A 21,725-nucleotide genomic window follows, 5' to 3' on the forward strand; every position below is an offset into this window, starting at 1 on the left:
AGGTTTTTGGGCATTCTTTACTTTTCTCAAAACTAAATCTTAATTATAAATATTAAATTATTATTCTTTTACAAACTATAAACAAAGTACATTATGTTCGCTCTTGTACTAATTTGTTATTGGTGTGAAATGTAAGATTAGGTAAGGTTTCTGCATGCACATTGACAAACCAATCTGATGTTTAAAATTTTCATAAAATATTTTTAACTGCATGTATTTTATCATTAAGTGAGTATTAAAAGTAATGTTATTACTTTTTCAATTGCAACTTGTATTTTACAATTTTATGTATTATAAAATTAACTTTTTTTTTACCTGAGCAGTTAATGCCACTCGTTCATTGAAAGAAGTCCCAGATGGCTTTTCTGCTACTTTGACACCTCTGGTTCTTGATTTACTGCGAGGCTCTCTACAAGAAAAAATTATTTTTTAATTGCAACAAAAACCTCAAGAACTAGGCAATGTTCTTATTTTTTTAATTTAATTTTTAACTGAATTTATTCTAAATACAACATAAAATTATTTTTTATATGTCACTGAAATGGGAATTCTTACTCATATGTAAGCAGTGATATGACAAACTTTTTAAAAAGGAATTAAAAATATAAAAATTAGTTTCACTTAAACTCTTCACTTAACTCACTTGGATAAGAAAGGCTAATCCAAGAGTGGACTTTCGGTATTTCAGAGTGAGGTTTTTCAGTGTTTTTTCTTCAGAGGTGAAGGAAATCTATAAATATTTTTTTTTATCCTTTAATTTCCTTGCCTCTACTGATAAGGAAGTATAGTATTTTTTTTTTGTAAACCACTTGACTTACTTACATAAACTGGAGTTTCTATTTTCAATTTTTAACAATAATCAATGCAGAAAATTTTTTTTGCATCTGATCACAGGCTTTCTTTATTGCTCTATTTACATGGTTTTTCTAATTTCATCAGTCAAAATGTTATTAAAATTATTAAAAAAAGTAATAAAAATGAATTAATGATATCACTGCCATGGTCAGACTGATATTTCTTCTGTGCCATTCTGCAATTTTATTAACATTTGAAAAGACAATTTTATTAAAGTACATTTTATGTTTTTTTATAGAAAAGAAAGTGTTTGATCCAGAATTTGGAGAGATGGTCCTAGTACTATACAATATCTAAGATTGTGTAATTGTATAATCTACTGTATTATGCTCCTTTATATTTAAGCATCAGTAATTATGAAAGAGAAATCTCAGATTTTTATGTTCAATATACCAGCTTAGCAAATAAAATTTTACATTTAATGATTATCCAAAAAAATTCCTGTTTCCTTAAATTAATTAAGTTATTAAAAAAAAGTAAATTTTAGTGCAAAACAATTCAATTTTAAATCACCTCTCTCCTTCCATCAACTTCTTGAATAAGACCTCAGTAATGGAAGGATTAGTTTTGACCCACATAGAGAAATTCAACAATTTCTTCTTTCAACGCACATTTCATACATTGATTACTTTCATACCATGTTTCACAGGTAAAAAAAAATCTTTTCCTGAGACATTAAATTTCAGATAGTCTGCAGACTACTGGTCTCCAAAAATATGGATTTTTGTTCGATTTTGTGTAAAATTAATGTATTAAAAGCTTTAACTTTATACCCTTAAATATCAGGAGAATGTGCTTCTTAAGGGATTTCCAATTTTCAAATTTGGGAGTAATTTTCTAATGTAAAATATTAATGTATTAAAAGCTTTAACTTTATACCCTTAAATATCAGGAGAATGTGCTTCTTAAGGGATTTCTAATTTTCAAATTTGGGAGTAATTTTCTAATGTAAAATATGATTCATTCAACAAATGAATAGAAGCATCTACGAAATCCTCAACAGCCAGAACTTACCCATTGCCTCTAATGTGGCTATAGTAACAGTTTTGGTTTTTCATTTTCTTTACTTTTTTCTGTATAGATTGTAGATTAGGAGACACTGACACATATTTGAAATCCTCATTCTCATTTCTATAGATTTCCTTTTCAGTTTGAAAAAACTACTGAAATTAATTTCCAAGTAAAATAAGATTTCACATACTTATTTTAAATATTTATTCAAAATGACAGTACCATTCATTCCATTTTTATAGCTTTATTTTTGCACTTTATTCACTATTTTATAATTAGTATAATTTTTTTTAAATGTATAAAATCAATCTGCCACAAGCAAAGAGTAGTGCAGCAGTTATAGGTTTTAGAAAACTCCTGCAGCAATCTGATTCTTTACTAATAATAGAGAAACTGGCAACAAATTGTCCCTTTCCTGAAAGTACCAACTCCCTGAGTAGTGAAATTGTTTTTTTTAAAGTGTTGAAATTTATCTGAATATTTTATTTGTTATATACTGAATTCATAAAAAAATGTATTAAACTTGTCTTATACGTCTCAGGGACTTATTGGAAAGACTAACAATAGATATATTTGAATTGATTGACGCAGAATCATCTTATTAGTGCTGCTTAAATTATAAATGGTGAGTATGTTCATCTTACAGGAAATTATATGCAGGATGGATGGTTAATGCCTGAAGAGGGATATCCTTTTGGGTGGAATTATTTGTCATCCTTTTTGGTACTTCAGTAAGAAAATCATTTCTCATGAGTATCCATCACTTTCTCTTCTTATTCTTGATCTCTTCTTTAGTGGTACCCTGTGAATTTTAATTTAGTTTGATGGGTACAGTTTTTTCTATAGATTCCAGACATGAATTCTTGTTTAATATTAGAAGACTGCATTTATAAAACCCTGCATGCATATGTAAGTATCTTTCACCACATAATGTGTATCATAACCCAAAGTCACTGCACATTAAAAATTAAAAAAAATAGAAATAAATACAATAAGCTACATAAATGTACACTCCATAATTATAATAGTACAACATATTTTCTTGCTATGGAACTGAGGGAAGAATTTTAACAAACCAAGCTGAGTTTGACAACTCATATGTAGAGTATAAGAGAGGAGCAAGAAGAGTATAATTTATTGCATAACCATATTTGCTCTAGTGCCATAATAATAGAGAAAATAAAAAATTAATGTGTGTGGCATTACTGAACTAACAGATCCTACACTGTGTCGGGGCTACCAGTGAAAGAGTTAAATTCTAGAAATTTTTTTTTAAAGGAATGTTCCTTACTTTTGGTATTTCCTTTCGACTAAACCTTTAATCTGTTCTTGTAACTGAGTTATCTGTTCATCTCTTATAGCTAAATCCATTCTCAACTGTTCTTCAATTTCTGAAATTTCTCTCTCTTTCATTTGTTCCTAAAAAAAATATATATGTATAAAACATATGGAATATATATTACTCACTATTATTTGTAGAATATTAATTTAAAATTTATATTTAATAAATAAATATTACAATCAAATTTGTTTTCAACATTTATTAATCAACGAATAACTTATTATAAAAGTTACTTTCCTGGTAGTTAACTGAAAATAAACCTAAGCATGAATTTTCAATTATCAATTAATTACATAACCATGCTTTTCAATAAATGCTCAAAATTTTTTATCTTGTTTATTATATGCCCATATAACTACATTTTTAGATTTGAAAGCATTCCATTTAGAAAGCATTCCAACTACACAAGTTGTCTTATTTTCATTGTAAAAAATTGTTTAGTTGAACAAGTTGCTGAAGATTATGTCAAATTTTATCCGAACCCTTGTCACAAAATTTAGCACGAGTAGATGACCACATTGAAAATGGATACAAAAATACTATACAAAATATTACAAAAATATTTTTTTTGTATGACCAACTAGAATAAAAACTTATATTCTTTAAATAAGATGGTATTATTAATATTACAAAAAGAAATTTTAAATCATAATCTTCATTTAAAATTTTGACCAAAAATTATGAAATCCTATTGTGATGAGATTACAGTATCCAAACTGCAAGAAATGAAATAAAGAAAACATTTGCAGAAGATTTTTTTTTACTGACTTTCATTTCACCTTTGATAATGTACTTCTAGATGTTACTGTTAGCTAACATTTTATTACCTAACTCTGCATCATTTTGGCCAATTATACATACTTAATATTAATAAAATTACATGATAAGATTGCTATAAGATTAGCTGAGCTGATAATATAATATATTAGCTTTTTTTAATTGCACAACTACATAGAACAGAGTGAAGCTTAAAACAAGGATTTATGGGTATATTTATATCACTCAATAATGTTGTACATAATGCATTTGCCATTCATTTTATGAAATGAATAAAAAATGTATACTTGTGATGCGTTTCAGCATCCTAGAAATCTGACATACTTACAAAAATTAACTAATGTTCAGTTTTGGTCAAGGTCGGTCAGTTTTGGACGCGATGTTCGGGAAACCACAGTTTTGCTGTTTATTATTATTGTTCTGAGCTGTGTACGAATGTCGTCACCGTCTGTCTTGAGTCAGCTGTGTTTTCTTTTTCTTAATGTGCTACTGTCTGTCTTGTGAACATTGGTTTTTTTTTGTTATTGACAATTTTATGTAATTCTGTTTTGTTTTGTGTTTTTAAACAGTAAAAAGAAGACTTACAGTAAAAAGAAGACTTACAGTAGAAAACATTTCATTTTTTGGTTAATTCTGTATATTCTGAACAAGAGATAATATATGTGTACAATTGTTGTACTGGTGTACCATTGCTGTAGTAAATGGATAACCTCAAAAAACATAAGTTCTAGTATCAATGTATTTTATTGTTTATTTATTGAGTATTTATTTGTAATTCAATTTTATTACTTATTATAAATTTAATTAACTTTAATGTTGATGTGCTGTAGAATTTTTATTTTTTTTCAATAATTTGTAATCACTACCCAATCCAGACCATCAGATCCTATCATAATAACTAATCTTAGACTGAATCGAATGAAATATAATGGTGTATTTATTTTTATATTTAATAGAAAATACATTTTATATGTAACATGCATTTACTGCTAATTAAACATTTTGTTGTGATCACAATGCAACACACAAACTGCACTAGACCTTTTTGCACACTACCTGGGTTAGAAATTATTTACATTTGTTTGTTATGTATATTAATCATGCCCAACACTTTCCATGTATTTATACTCATATTTACAGAAAAAAAAAATATTACTAACAGTTAACTACTAACACTTATGTATATACTGACCACACTATTATAATCACCACACAAGACCAAAAAACAGAACTATTCTCAAATAATGCAAGACAATAATTTTATCTTGTATTATAAGAAGATTAAATTTTTCATAAGATAATCTTCTGAAAAAACGTCTTAATATTCTTTCTTTGCAATTTTTTTTACACTACTGACCACCCATTTAAGTAGTAAAAATTGTTAGTTCAAAATTTCTTGCAGTCAACAAACACATTAACCAAAAACTTTTATCTTCTAAATACAATGTAAAAAGTATAGAGGACAAAAATAATCTTTAGTGTTCAAATAACTTATACCTGTTTCATGTGAAGTTCTAACTTATTAAGCTTATTTTTGGTGCAAACAATGTCATCTTCTGCCACTTTTAACATTACTTTTCTTGCCTGCAGTTCAGTATTTAATTGGTTTATTTCTTCTGTCAATCTTCTTTCTTTATCAGCACCTTGAAATTAAATTTTATTATTTAACATAATAGAATAGAATATGCAATAAAATATTTATAAATAAATATTTATTATATAGAATACTTACTCTGTTCAAAACACTTACTCAAAAGCAGAACACTGATGCATATTTTTATTATAAAACATTATCAGGTGACATATTGAGTAGCTCAGTTCTTTCTTAAATAGTACATTTTTAAATCGCACAGAAGAACAAACAATTTTACCTACAGATTTAATAAATTTCATTATCTCCATTATGCCTTGTTTAAACCTAGCCTCACTAGGATAATTATAAAATTCAGGTTTTTCTTTAGATTTTATTAAAATAAAATCATCAGGAAACTGGATTTCTTTTTCTTCCAAAATTCCCACTCCATTGAAAGGGAAACACTGCTACCAGATTATTACCATGGAAATAGCTTTGTGTTTAGAATGTTTAGCAATAGTCATTCTATTTTACCTCTTTTTCTATGGGAGGGGGGGCTTTTAAAAATAATAACACTAATACTAGTCATTATAACTTATCAAAAAGAAATAAATAAAAAATCCATACTTACTCCCTCATACAAAAAACATCTACATGTGGGTTTTAATGTTTCTTAATTATGTTAATTCCCCATTGACTATGGGGATTTTAATCCTTAATTTTAGGTCAAAATTAAATTAGTTATAATTTTTATTCTTTAATTTAGGAAAAATGATTTCAATATTTTTTTATTTTAGCTAAATAAACATTTTTAACTATTTCCTTTAATTATATTTAAAGAATTTTTATTTTTATTTTCTTCATTCTAATATTCCTGTTTTTCATTCCTAAGTTAGTCCTAGTATTAGAATTAATATTATTGTTAATTTTGATGTTATTCATTCATTTATTTTTATTATTTTTGTTGAAAATATTGTATTAATTATTGAGATTTCAATGTCAGAGATTAAAAAGGAGGTTACAGTTAAAAAGTGTGTTGAAAATTATCTTCAAATGGTTGAGTTTTTCTCATCTTTTTGAGATATTATAATTAATAGTATTATTAAAATTATTATTTTTTTTGTCTTGTTAGTATAATTTTAATTATCAATCCTGGCTGGAGGCAAATTATACTTTTTTGTACTAAAAAGATATTTTATTTTTCTCATCAGTAGATTGTTAGGTATGGCAACTAAAAATGTCAGTATCAAGATTTATTGCTTCTAAACTAAAACTGTGATTTTTAGAGGAGTGTAGTTTTATACATTGTATACAGAAATAATTAAGAATGTTATTTTTACAATTATGTGAATTCCATGGAATTCTGTTGCTAAAAAGAATGGTGATCCATTTACTAAGTTTGTATACTTCAATTGTGAATTGTTGATTGTGGATACTAATTTTTTTTTTTTGTAAAATTGTGAAATATAATCCTTGATAATAAAATACTGTAACTTCAAAACATAAAATAGTAACACAGAAAGTGGAAGTGTTGTTGGGAAAATATCAAGTGATCACAAGGATTGTATATAATGAAAGAAATTATTGTAAAAATACTGCTTGTTCTCATTAATTTGAACTATGTTGTACATAATGTGTACAACATTTCCTAAATTTTTACCTAAATTCAGTATTCATAAAGGAACTTAATACAGTAAAAGGTCATTGACAACCGAATTTTCCTTTATGCAACTGAATTTCAGTTTTATAAATTTATTTCAGTTTTATTAGGTACATTTTTATAGAAAACATTTTTCATTAAAAAAATAAAGTAAAATTATGAAAAGGGTCAACCCACCAAAATGCCATCCAAATCTTTATGCTTATCTAATATGATGTAATTCCTATAAACTTATATGTCTCTCTCAATTTTTTTTCATCAAAAATTTACCTATCCACAAAAAAAAATTCAAACAAATGCAATCTTGGTCAACCTTCCACTGGTATGGTAGTTTATTATTATCAGCTTTTAAGAACACTTACTTTCAACCTCTTTCATTTGAACTTCTGATTTTGCTGAATCCATTAGTGATGTAAGAGCTCTACACTTATCTTCCATTGATTTTAATCTGTTAGTTGTCTCCTGCAATTTAGCTGAAGTTTTCTCCCTAAGAATAAATCAATATTATATAGAATGTTGTTTAAAAATAAAGAATTTCTCAAAAGCTAATTTTTTTAAGCAGTCCTACTTCTTTAATGAAATTTTTAGCTTATAAAAAATGTAAAAAATAGCTTAATTTCATTTGATGTATACACATGCCAATTTTTAATGTTGAAATGCTCATTACATTTTTTAAACTTCAGGGAAATAGAAATAGTTACATAATTTGTACCCATATGCACTTAACAACATCCTTAATATATTTAAATATAATATAAAAATGTATATTTACTGTATATTTTTTTAACTAAGTATACTGTATCTGTACAACACATTGTTCATCACATCATATCTCACTTTCTTATTAAGCTCCATTTTTTGACCTAACATTCCAAATCTTTTGAGTTCAATGTTATAAGAAATGTGTACTCACCCCACTCACACCTCAGAAGGGAATAATTAAATATGTATAATTGCATAAAATACAGCCTGATAATAATTATTCACAAATTTATGCAACTTATGGAATCAAACTGGAAATTGATAAGATATTTCATGCATGACTTTTTAAGTGTGTAAATAGTCCGACAGTTACGTTATTTTAGAACAATATATATTTTATGACAAGCAATAAGAATAGATGTGAATATGATGCGATGAGGATGTAAATGTGAAAAAATGACATGTTTTCACTTTACTTAAATTAAAGTTGCATTGCTCAACTTGCCAAGTGAGTACTTTTAACAAATCAAGTGGGAGGTAAATATTTAAACAATACTAACATGTTAAAATATGATCTAAACTTCCTGTTTGTAACAGGGAATATTTACAGAAATGGTTAATCTTCTTATAAAGGTCGTGACTTTTTATTAGCTAAATAAACATACACTACCATGATAAACGATCACTTTGTAATGCGCTTTTCTTTATATAAAAGCTATTTTCACTATTATTTTAATTGATATGTTTAAATGTTTTACAGTTTTCTCATCATGCATGAAATGAAACCAACATATGAAACCAACATTTTTATTCTTCTCCCATATAAATGTATGTTTCATCTATATTTTTTCAGATGGTGGAGGTTACAAACACGTTTTACTCTTTTCAAAAATTAAAAACATTAAGCTTCACAGCCACACCCTCTGCCAAGTCCAAGACTCCAAAATGCATTTTTTTTATATAAGCCACAAAATAAAGTTATATAAAGTCTGTAATCAGACCTACAGTTTTGTATTAAGAAATGATTGGTCTTAGATCTTTGAAAAAAAATTTTATTCCCTCTACAATGTAACACTACCTGATCTCCTTATCCGCCATCAACTGGTAACATTGGTATCTAAAGCCATTAGTCTGATTTCCATAGTTCAAAAAGTAGATGCGTTAATAGACTGAAGGCTAAATGTTGCATGAATTCACAGTCTAAACAGGGTATGTGTTAGTAGACTGAAGGCTATCTGGTTCATCAGGTACACTCTCAATCTACCAGATCGAAAATGTACCACAATCAAGTGTGTGTGTGTGAGCGCGCATGTGTGCACATATGAGTAAGATAGTTTAAAAAGTTATGTAATATAATAATTATTCATTAATTATTAACAAAAATAATAATAAGGTAATTATTTTTTTTGTATTATGATGAATAAAGAAAAAAGGTACTAATCATTTTATACCCATACTGAAATCCAATTGTTTTATGTGTTTTCCTTGTTCTAGTAAATTTGGATCATTTATCTTAGTTCATTATTTATTATATTAATTTAGAAGTATAAGATAAGATTTATACACAACCTTTGTACGCAACTCGACACGATGAAAATTTCCTAATATCAATATCAATAGACATTTGTTTTTAGATAATTGATTTAGTTTATCATTATAGTGTGCTGTACATTTGATTTATCTTGTAGTTTAACACGTAGGTCTGTATAAAAATATAAAATGGAAATTTGGGAATTACTGAATTCTGAGGAGCAGCAAGCAGTGCAATTTTTCCAAGCGCAAGGCCTATTACCAGGAGTGAAATTATGTGAAAACAAACACAAGTGTAACTTGTATTTTGAACCATATGCGTACTGGATGTGCACAACTAAAAATTGTCATAAAAAAATTTAGAGTCGGAACATGGTTCGAGGGTAGTCGCCTTCTGTTTCTAACACCATTACGTTTCTTGCACTGTTTGACAGAACAGATGACCAGTTTGAAATGGTGCCAACAACATCTTTATATGAGTTACAAAACTACAGTTGACTAGTGCATAGTGTAGAGAAATTTGTATGTCAGCCATGGAACGAATTTTGTATAAAAAACTGGTGGTTGTGGTTAAAATAGTAAAGGTAGATGAAGACAGTATTCACTAAATCCAAGAAAAATGTTGGCCATGTGCTTCAACACTAATGGGTATTCCAGAAGAAACCTACCGGGGGTTGGTTTAGTTGTGAACATGTCTTCCCAAATCAGCTGAAGTAGAGACTTGTCCTAGTAAAGTCAGTTATTTTTAAATGGATTTGAATACTTGATCGTGGATACTGGTGTTCTCTAGTGGTTGGGTTTCAATTAACCACACATCTCAGGAATGGTCAAACTGAGACTGTACAAGACTGCAATTCATTTACACTCATACATATCATCCTCATTCATCCTCTTAAGTAATATCTGAATACTAATTACCGGAGGCTAAACAGGAAAAAGAAGAATAGTATTCCAGAGGTATAAGTTGAGAAACAAACAAGGCATTCATAATTCCAGAGCAGAATCGAGACACTGAAATGCTGATTAAGACGATCAAAGGCTATATATTAAGCCTGGGACAACGATTTCTTCAGATTGCTGGCGAGCTTACAACATGGAACAGCTTGCTACAGTAGGTTTCAGTCACCAATCACTAAACCATCAATCATGTATCCAACTTTGTAAATCCTACAGACAGAACCCATACACAAAATATTGAATGGTTATGGGTCTCAGCAAAGTCTCAACAAAATGGAGTTTACAAAGATACCATTTGGAGACTTATCTAGTCTCCATTTGGAGACAATATACTGATGTAACTGGCGCTGATACTTTTGAGGCATTATTACACAAAATTCATGTCTACTGGCTTGTATATTTAACATTAATTACACGATTTTAGCGAGGTTATGTTATGTTTGGTTAGGTTAAGTTGATTATAACCTACCGGATTGGTCTAGTGGTGAACGCGACTCCACAAATCAGCTGATTTGGAAGTCATGAGTTCCAGCATTCAAGTCCTAGTAAAGCCAGTTATTTTTACACGTATTTGAATACTAGATCGTGGATACCGGTGTTCTTTGGTGGTTGGGTTTCAATCACACATCTCAGGAATGGTCGAACTGAGAATGTACAAGACTACACTTCATTTACACTCATACATATCATCCTCATTCATCCTCTGAAGTATTATCTAAACGGTAGTTACCGGAGGCTAAAAAGGAAAAAGAAAGAAAGGTTAAGTTGATATACGTGCTGGCCTCCGTGGCACAAGTGGTAGCATCTCTGCCTTTCATCTGGAGGTCCCGGGTTCGAATCCCAGTCAGGCATTGCATTTTCACACATGCTACAAATCATTCATCTCATCCTCTGAAGCATGCTTAACGGTGGACCCGGAGGTTAAACAAAAATAAAAGTTGATATACGTTCACGATTCATCATTACACAGAATCAACATAATCTATTCAAACATAACTTTTGCTTGTTAATCTTGTCTGATTAACATTAAAAATAAAAATGATATACAATAAGTTATACGTATATGTTTTATAGTGTTGAGTTGCGTACAACTGTTTATGTATAATATTAATCTTATACTTCTAAATTCATATCAGAAATAATCAAGTAATATATAAATTATTCATCAAGGAAATTTTTTTGTTGACTGATATTTTTGTTATATCATGTTTCTTTCTTGTTTTTCTTCTAGAAAATTTTATTGGCAACTATTTACATAAGTAGACTCCCTGATTGTTATTCGGGTGTAATTTTTTTTTATACTTATTGGTTACACGGGACCCCTACTGAATTTCCTTGTAAAAATGTTAGTGGTCACTGTAAAAAAAAAAAACAATGGAAAAAGAGATCCAAAACGATTGTTTGTCCGAACTCCCAACAAAAACAAAATGCTGAAAAAAATTGTAATAATACAATCCCCGCCCAAAAAAAGTGGGGAAGATTACCTTAAAAAATAATTTTTAAAACAATACTATTTGCTATTCTCAAAAGTCTTTTAAAACATAATTCTTTGCTTCAAACAAAGAAAAAATATTTAACAAATTAAATCATGGAAAAATTGAAAGGATACAAAACTTCACTTGCTATGGGGCTGCTTTTTTACTATATTTTTTGTCAAAGACTGTCTTTTCTTGTTGTCTTAAAACATTTTTTTTTCTTTGAATGTTAGAACTACATGTAGGCAATATATTGATGCATTTCTCTAGGTCCATTTAATTATTTTGTGACAATAGTTTGTGCATTATTTAGATGTATTTGAAATTTATAATTACTGTTATCTCTAAATTATTTTGTATTATGTAACTTTTTCAATGCAAATAATAAATATTTCTGCATATTTTCTTTTGTGTTCCAGAAGGGCAGCAAAATCTGTACAATGATGATACAATTATCTCCATTCTGCATGACCCTAATTCAGATTTGGAAGGCGGTGTGATTCCTATGATGAATATGTACCAGATCCAATCTTTCTCCAGAAAGCAGCAGCAGCAGCAGCTTAGTTGGATTCAGAAGATGAGGAAGAGGAACAAGTATCAGCAAACAGACAAACTCCCTCTGTCAGATCATCTTAGTCAAAATGTGTCTAATAAGCATGTTCCAAATGCTCCAGAAGATCTCCTTTCACAGATTAGATACAAATACAAAGACACCACACCACTTATTGTTAATAGTTGGATGGAGTATCTCTTCGAATGTAAAAAAATTCACTTCCTAAAAACAGGTTCTAGATCTCTTGCTTTTCCATTTGGCAATATCTGAATACTTGATTCATGGGCTGAGGAAAAGGCAATGTCAAGAAACTTTAGATGAATATGTAAATAACATTCCCAAAACTTGAAGTAGCAGTAATGTTTACATACCTTCAACATTTGCAGACAAACATTATGATGGGTTTGATCACTAGCCAGTGAACAATGATCTAAAGTACCTGTACAGTGTATGAACCGAAGGCACAACAGTTGTGAAAAATGTGATTTTTCACATTTTAAGTTTCATGTTGAAGTTTTACATAATAGTAAGTTAGGAATCTAAGTAGTAAGGAATCTCATGTAATTTTTAATTTTACTGGCAAATTATATTATAGTGAAAAACATGAATTTTCCATCACAAACACTTTTTTTTAAGCTATTCTCATTCTATTAATGTTGTTGAATTATACTTTACTACTATTTTATTTGTTTTTTATTTTTTTTTATTGTGTAATATGTTGATTTAAACTAATATTACATTGTGAAATAGATTGTCCAATCATAATTTTAAAACAAAATATATGTTATTTGTGTTTACAAACAATTGATACCCAAGACCTTTGATGTATGATAGATTCTAAGAAACTCCCGAATGTCACAGTTGTGCTATACTCACAGTTGTACCAAGTGTGTGTTTACTTCCAGATATCACAGTTGTGGCAGGGCCAAAAAATATCATATATACCATATTACTGCATCCTACTTATGCAAATTGCAAAAGGAAACCAAAAACCAAATTCTATTTGATCAACAGGAGTGAAAGGGATAAAATATCATGGTTTAACTGCTTCATTTGATTTCTTCTTTTGTGAAAGTAAAAGATTTTTACTTTCATCATGAAAGTACTTAGATCATAAATTTATTAAAATACTCAAATAGAAGATTTATTTTTTGAAATTGGCAGTCTGAGATCAAACAAAACTGTTACTCAAAAACGAGTGACTCAGTCTTTTAAGAAACACCTGTTTAGATGAATACAGCCCTATGGCAAGTGAATTTTTGTAGTCTTTTCCAATCTTTTGCACTATTTAATTTATTAAATAATTTTTCTCTATGTCTGAAGCAAAAATGTCTATTTTAGAGAAGCTTGAGAGTAATAAATAGTATTATCAGTTTCTTTATATAATAATTTTTTTCTGATTCTGGGCAAACTTTTTTCTTCAGAGATACCTTCACATTTAAGTACTTTTCAGGGGTTTGTATTACTCAATTTTTTTATCTCATTCTGCTTATATTTTCTGTATCATTTAAAAATTTATTTTTTAAACATTTACATATTTGAAAAATGTGTTTTCTCTCTCTCTCTCTCTCTCTCTCTCTCTCTGATTTTATGTGCTCTGATTTTCAATATCACACTATGTACTTTAAATTATTTGATCTTAATGGCTAGCAAAGAAGATTTTTCATTACTGGAAGGAGGTGAAAGTGGCAGAGCAGAGCTGATTATTCACTGAAGAATTTCCCTTGACTTTTTTTTTTACAGATTTACCGAGTCACTATCTCTATCTGTCTTTAAGTGGTCGGGCACTCACATCCAATTACACAAACCTCTTATCATATGACTTCCTTTGTATTATGAATAGTTCTTTTCAGTTTCTTGGGAGTGGCTTAATAGTAGCACTGATTTCTACATTATAATAACCAAAATCCAACAGAAGGAACACATGCTTTATTTACCAGATCTGAAAAAACTATCATGTTTATTAGTGGATAACACAGAACTCTCAGTTTAGGAGGGACTCGCCCACTACCTGCACACTTATAGTTTGCAGGAGGTTATACATATGTTGCATACATACGATTAAAATTTCTTTCTAATTCATTGAGTGTTGTACAATGAAAATCGTGAAAATGCACTTGCGAGCTAAGATTTTTTTGACATCTGCTTCTTTTTTCTGTCCATTCTCACTACTAACCCTCAATAGATTGATGAAATGTTTTTATGTGCTACAAAGTTTTAGTGAATTTCTACATGAGAATTTCATTTGGTGACTCATATCACAGTTAGTATTGAACTGTCTAGCTCAGGAAAATAAGAGGACTGGGATTAGTAGTTCCAACTAGCATTCAAGTATAGCAACATTAGCAGCACTTGTAATAGGAAACTGCATTCTTTGACTCTTGTACATTTATGAATAAATGAGAATTTATTGTGGACGTGATAATTATTGCAAGCTAGTAGTTAACATGACTTATCTTTACTGATACAGTGGATTGACAATACTGTAAATAATGTATTATTACCTTCGTGAAACTTCTTCATTAAATGTCTCTTGTAATGTGATTAACTCATATTTAGCATCTTTCAGTTCTTGAGAATTTTCTATTATTTCCATGTACTTCTCTTTTTCACTTTTTTCATACTCTATAATTCTAAAACAAAACAAAAATATAGTTTAAAAAATTAGAAATGCTAATTTTAAAATTTATTAAAATTTCTATTTTTATGACTACTTCCTTAATTTTTTCTTCAGTCACATCTAAATTTATAGGAATTACAAAGATCAAAATAGAAAAAATAGAATTCCACGTGATACAAAATTAAATTTTTAATTTAGAACATTTTTATAGTGAAAATTACAGACTAGATTCATTTTTTATTTATTGCTGAGATTACACTCATGCAGAAAAGGTTTTGTTGTATGATAAGTATGTACATTATTTAGTTACATTATTCAGTACATACTTCAATACTCACAAATATACGACACTGGTACTTCGCTCATGATAACATGAGCTAAATAACAATGTTATATCATATATTTTGTGATTTGTATTTAAGTATATTTTATTTTCTAATTGTAACATAATTAAAAAAAATAATAAAACCAAGTTTAACAAGATGTTAATATTTGCTCATAGAGACTACTTGTAAATAAATTCACCCCTTTGTAAATAAATCCACCCTTTCCAAACAATTCTTTAAATCTGTGATATTGAGTTCTTGACATCCATTCTTTATCAAATGGATCTGACAAAAGATCAGAGACTCATTAATGAATATACTTGATGAATGTACAGCGTATGGTGGGTCAATACCATCAAATTCAACAAAGAAATGGATCAAAAGGTAACTTGCTAACCACCAGCACAATTGCAATTAATATATGTCGCTAATAACTTAAAAACACAGTAGATTGTTTTTTGTTCAGAAAAACCAAACAAAAATGCCTTTTACTGCAATACAGATTCATGGGATTTGAACATGTTAAAAATGAGTTATCAGGAGACATCTACTTGTAAAACGCTATCTCGTAACCTTGGGCCTCAGGCAAAATTGTGGAGATGGATTTTGGCAAACGATCATATGTAATGGAAAACAAGTAAAGAAGGCAATGATGTAGTATGGATTACATTATACCTTTCATGATAAAGATTGAGAATAATTTTTAATAGTCTGCCACAAAATTTTTAATAGTTGTCTAGATTAACAGGTTTAACAGTTCATAAAGTTTCTAAAATAAGTAAACAATTATTTTGTAACAAATCTAAAATGAAGTTATGTGGACATTCTAGACTACATTACAGGTTAATATACACTATTTATTTTCTTATCAAGTCTCTCGATGATTAGTTATCAAAACTAATGTGTGATTTATCTAATATTTTCTCAATCTTTAATAACTGTTATAATACAGTTATTATTAAAGCTACTGCATACTATATTTTGATGATTCTAGTACTGTTTTCTTGATTTTATACACATCTATTGATTGATACTTTTTGTTCAATGAAAATGTAGCCTTCTGTAGCTGGATTACCAGGCTAGAATGTGTTATTTAGTACCAACAGATAAGTAGAAGAGTATAAAAAGTTGTTTGATGCTAGAATTAAAACATAATTGATGGTCAAGCTTCTTAACATGTGCATCTCACAGAAAGGTAACTCTATTATCCCTGTGTGCTCCTCTGATACACTAATGTAAATGTTGTCGGAATAAATGTAATCTTAAAAAAATTTCTTGTGATCACTGAAGTAAAGGTAGATTTAGAAAATAACATGTTTTGTCATTTCCTAATATGGCAAGCTAATGTTTTATGTTAATTATTTTTCCATTCAATTACCAATTTAATATTTCTATAATGTATAAAATAAATACATTTTTAACATTTTTTCAAGACAAATTTTTTCATACTGTTTAATGTATTGAATTCCTAAAGAAACTAATATTTCTGTCTTTTATTTTTGCATTTAGTGTTAAATTAAATCCACCTTATTTGTCTAATCTCATAAAAAAAAATCATTCGATGAAAATTAGATAAGCGCAATTATTGAAATTTTTACTGAGTGTTTATTCAGATATAAATACCAATCTCTTTTAGGGTCTGTTCAAGAATTACAAAATTAAGGTGCTAAAATAACTTAGTGATTTTAGCCCCTTCTCCCTCTCATAAGCAAATATCATACTAATTGCTTTGTTTTCATATAATTTCTACATTTTACTCCACTATAAGTCAAAAATAAAGTTTTGTAGATTTAGAGTCCTCTGATCTATTAGATCAACTGAAAATCTAAGTACTACACAGCTTTATACATTTACAAAATTTAAAGCCATATTATTTGTTTACTGTAATATTTTTTTCATCAGATACAGGAAATAACTGAAGCAATAATAATGTGCATTACTACTAGTCAGAATTAATAGTTATCAAATGCAATATTAAAAAAGAATTACAGTCAGTTTAATTTTCATAACTTTGTGCAAGAGCTTCATTGTTGGCAGTTAGTACAATAAATTTGATGTTACCTAAATTTATTCTTTGAGTATTTCTAAAATTTTCCAGGAAGATCATAACTTAATGCTTATGAAATACTATCTGGAATTTTCCTGGAATACTACATATATATGTATATATATAAAATACAAAAAAAAGAAAAAAAAACAGTAAAATAAATAAATACTTAAATCTACAATGGTGATACATGTTGTCATTCATTGTCAATAACTAAAACTAAAAAAATTCACATGCAAAGTATTTTTAAAGATACACATACTGTTCATTAAGTTTCTTATTTTCTTCTTCCAATTCATGAATTGCTGATTCGGCTATTTTTATTCTCTTTGCATTCTGATCAAAAATAGATTCTTTTTGTCTAACATTGGAATCCAGTTTTTTTGCCCAAACAAACAAATCATTAGCCTTTTTCTCAAGCTGCTGTACTTTTGCTTCACCTTTCTCCACCCTTGATTTTGTTTGATTTAAATTCTGATTTGTAATTTTCTGCAAGATAAACATTATTAACGGTACATTTCAAAAGTCTTTAGAACTTAAGCAACAAACTAAAGAAAATATTATTAAACCTTGTCACAGACATGATTTAAAAGATACTCTTAAGAGAAAAGTGAAAGTACAAGTTACATTTCTACTTTGAAAACAGTTACACAGTATAAATAGTTACATTAAAATTCAGCAAATCAAATTGTAGTGTTAATGTGCTGTAAATCATAAAAAAATTTGACCAGATTTGATCTTATTCTCCATTCTTTTCTGTTCTTTGCTAACCTTTTAACCTTAATATAATATATTCATTATATCTTACTAGGATTATATGTTTGATATTCTCAAATCTTCATCATCTACAATTTTCATAGTCTAACATCCCTTTACAACAAAATAAACTTTGTTTTAATATGTGGACCACAAACTTGGGTTGTCTTTACAAGGTTTTGCTATAAATTTCTCCTCTTCAAACCTCTGAGATTGATAAAATAAGTTTTACCAACCCAGTAATTTTCAACATCCTACAGTAACACCACATTTCAAACGCCTCTATTCTTTTATTTTCTCTTTTTTATATTGCCTATCTTTGATTATCATAAACCATCATTCACACAAAATATTTTCAATATTTACCAATTTCTTGACTGTGTATTTGATACAATTTTTTTTCTGCAGAAAAATTCATGGCAGTTTACTCCTGACTGGAGAGTGTTTGTCTACTATAAGATCTGTGCATTTTATTTGATTTCAAAGTGATTTCCTTTTTCCTGTCTTCATGTTACATATTTTCTATATGTTTTTGATTTTCTTCTGTTTTTTTAGATAGTTTGCTGTCTCTTAAGAGTGGGTGGATTTGTGACAGATGTTTTATTTTATTGAGTTTTTCAATGTAGTTGTTTGCTAACAAAGGTATATGCATTAGGTTATGTAGAATATGCTGTTGTAATCATCTCCAAAAAGGTCGTATAGAAGTAACAATTCCACTATCTTAATACAGAGTAATTCAATAATTTTACATTTTATTGTACTAAGTGTACGATGCCTCACCAGTTTTAAAATTATACACTATTCTGGAACAATGCTATATGTATGTATTGTTTTCTTATTACTCATACCTACAAAGAGCAATATTAAACTTAATAGTAATATTATATTAGCTTAGAGTAATATAATACACTCTAAGCTCTATTTTTATTTTAGCTGACCAACACTTGACATCACATTGACTTTTTCCATGAGTTTGATAATAGGATTTAATTCCGTATCAATAGTAAAAAGATTTTCCAGCCTTAAACTTAATCTGGTAAGATTTTTTTCCAAATCAGTAATTAAAAGTGATTCCTCAATGGTGATATAAATTTTCTCTTTCTCCAAAGATGTCTTCTGCTACAGCTTCTCATACTATTCTGTCTCCAGTGCCTTTTTATAAATGTTCTCAAACCTAGTTTCTGATAAGTCTTACTCTTGTCCCAAATCTGCATGGTATTAAAAGTTAACAATAAATGATTTATGTAATGAATCAAATATAAGGTGCCCAAAAAGCAATCTCAGGAATTTCTATTTTTAATACTTTTTGGCGCTATGTATTATCACAGCCAAGAAGAGGATTTTGAAAAAAAAGAAAGTTTGATAATATTTAATTGTTGTATTCTTTTTCTATTGTTCTTTTAACAGTATATAATGAAAACATTACAACATTTATTTATAATATCCTCGCAAAACTAAATTTTACTTAATTATTAACCATTACTAACATTCTCATAAAAATCAATGAAGAATAAATAATACTGTTTTAGTTGTCTGAAAATCTTCATAGCAACTGGCTAAATAGAACAATTAGGTCCTTATGATAAACACTTATTCAATCTGTTGTGACATATTTCAGTTTAAGTATAGAAGTCAAATCCACTTTATTACAGATGCATAGTATTAAATTAGCATGTATAATAAATTAAGTTGTACATTTTACAAGTGTTTTCAGATAATAATGGAAATTATTTATGTAAAACCAGAACTCAAGATGTCAATTTTTTTGAAGGTAATAATGAAATAATTTCCCCAATTTTCCTAAATATTTTGTGAAATTTAATTATAAAATCAGCCAGCTGACATTCCACACAGTCAATTAAGTTTAACAGCAGCCATGAATCATTTGGAAAATGTTTACTCACCAAACACACATTTATACAGTATCTTAGCATAAGGCATAATATGTGTGTTGCAGATTGCCTCAAAATCATTGGAAGATCTCACCTCTCTTCTAAATGAAGTAAGATTAGAAGAAAATACGCATGAGTGATTACCATATAGAACAACAGAACTCAAAAGTTTTGATTTTATATACATTTTTCTCACCTAATTGTGTGATTTGTTATACTAGAAATCAATATTATATATAATTATATATATATATATATATATATATGTGTGTGTATATATGTGTGTGTGTGTGTGTGTGTGTGTGTGTGTGTGTGTGTGTGTGTGTGTGTGTGTGTGTGTGTGTGCATGTGTGTGTGTGTGTGTGTGTGTGTGTGTGTGTGTGTGTGTATGTATGTGTGTGTGTGTGTGTATGAGTATGTGTGTGCATGTGTATGTGTGTATGTATGAGTGTGTATATGTATGTGTGTGTGTGTGTGTGTGTGTGTGTGTGTGTGTGTGTGTGTGTGTGTGTGTGTGTGTGTGTGTGTGTGTGTGTGTCTAAGATATAAGTTGGAAAATGTTTACTCACCAAAACACACAAACTATTCATGGCTGCTCTTTAAAACTTAATAGTTTTACAAGTTCAGACTGTGTGGATAGTTAGCTGATTTTATAATTAAATTTTACAAAATATTTAGGAATATTGAGGGAATTATTTCATTATATTAATCTTCAAAAAAATTGACATCTTGAGTTGTGGTTTTACATAAATAATTTCTGTTATTATCTGAATCAAAACATTTGTAAAATATACAACTTAATTCATTATATATGCTAATTTTACTATACATCTATAATAAAGTGGATTTGATTTCTATATTTCAACTGAAATATGTCACAACAGATTGAATAAGTGTATATTATAAGGATCTAATTATTTTATTACATGTTATAGATAGTGTATATTATAAGGATCTAATTGTTTTATTACATGTTATAGATAATATGTAATAAAAAATGTTATAATCTGATAATGATAGGTTACAGCAAAATAAATTAAAAAAGGACTGCCACAGTATTCAACTGTCAAATATTCATTTACAAAATAAATGAATTTACTCATTTTATCTTATTTAACGTAAAAATATTTTAAGAAATGTTCTACAAGTGAAAAAGAAAAATGTCGATCTGGAAATGCTTCATTTTCAATTTCGCTCTTATTCCTGCTCTAAGAACAAAATGAAGCCTTGATGAAACTCTTGGAACTTTACTAAGGAAAAACTTGATGGTTTCATGCAAATTTTTTTGTATAAAAAAATTTAATAAAACTATTCCCAGAATTGTACCACTAGCAATTTTCAAAAAAATAATTATTGTATAACACAAAAATTGCATCACAAAACACAATCTTTTTTTAGATTTGACTTACAATAACAACATTAAACTTCTATAACTGAAATAACTATAACTGAAATGAACTATTATAACAAAGAAAGAAATTGCACTTTTATTAAACAAAACAGTCCAAAACTGGGTAAAAAATACTGTATTATACCTTTATTACATTTTTCACATCAAAACCATCAGATTTATCTCTTAATTTAAGTTCAAAAAATTTCATTATGACGCCATACCTTGAGAGTAGAAAATAGGGCAAAAACGACATTTC

The 21,725-nt window shown here is 28.4% G+C and overlaps 1 protein-coding gene across 1 annotated transcript in view; it reads right to left on the minus strand.

The window, feature by feature from the left end:
• The window catches only part of LOC142318827 (uncharacterized), a 105,576-nt gene that overhangs the window by 26,746 nt on the left and 57,105 nt on the right, over positions 1 to 21,725 (minus strand). Inside the window, exons 9-14 of the mRNA XM_075355349.1 lie at positions 17,691 to 17,917; positions 14,940 to 15,068; positions 7,581 to 7,705; positions 5,483 to 5,628; positions 3,158 to 3,285; positions 316 to 409 (exon numbers count right to left, since the gene is read on the minus strand). Of these exons, the coding sequence (XP_075211464.1) occupies positions 316 to 409; positions 3,158 to 3,285; positions 5,483 to 5,628; positions 7,581 to 7,705; positions 14,940 to 15,068; positions 17,691 to 17,917 (849 nt within the window). The remainder of the gene's footprint in view (positions 1 to 315; positions 410 to 3,157; positions 3,286 to 5,482; positions 5,629 to 7,580; positions 7,706 to 14,939; positions 15,069 to 17,690; positions 17,918 to 21,725) is intronic.

The sequence above is a fragment of the Lycorma delicatula genome, chromosome 2 (assembly GCF_047948215.1).
Source record: "Lycorma delicatula isolate Av1 chromosome 2, ASM4794821v1, whole genome shotgun sequence".
In the NCBI taxonomy this organism is placed as follows: domain Eukaryota; kingdom Metazoa; phylum Arthropoda; class Insecta; order Hemiptera; family Fulgoridae; genus Lycorma; species Lycorma delicatula.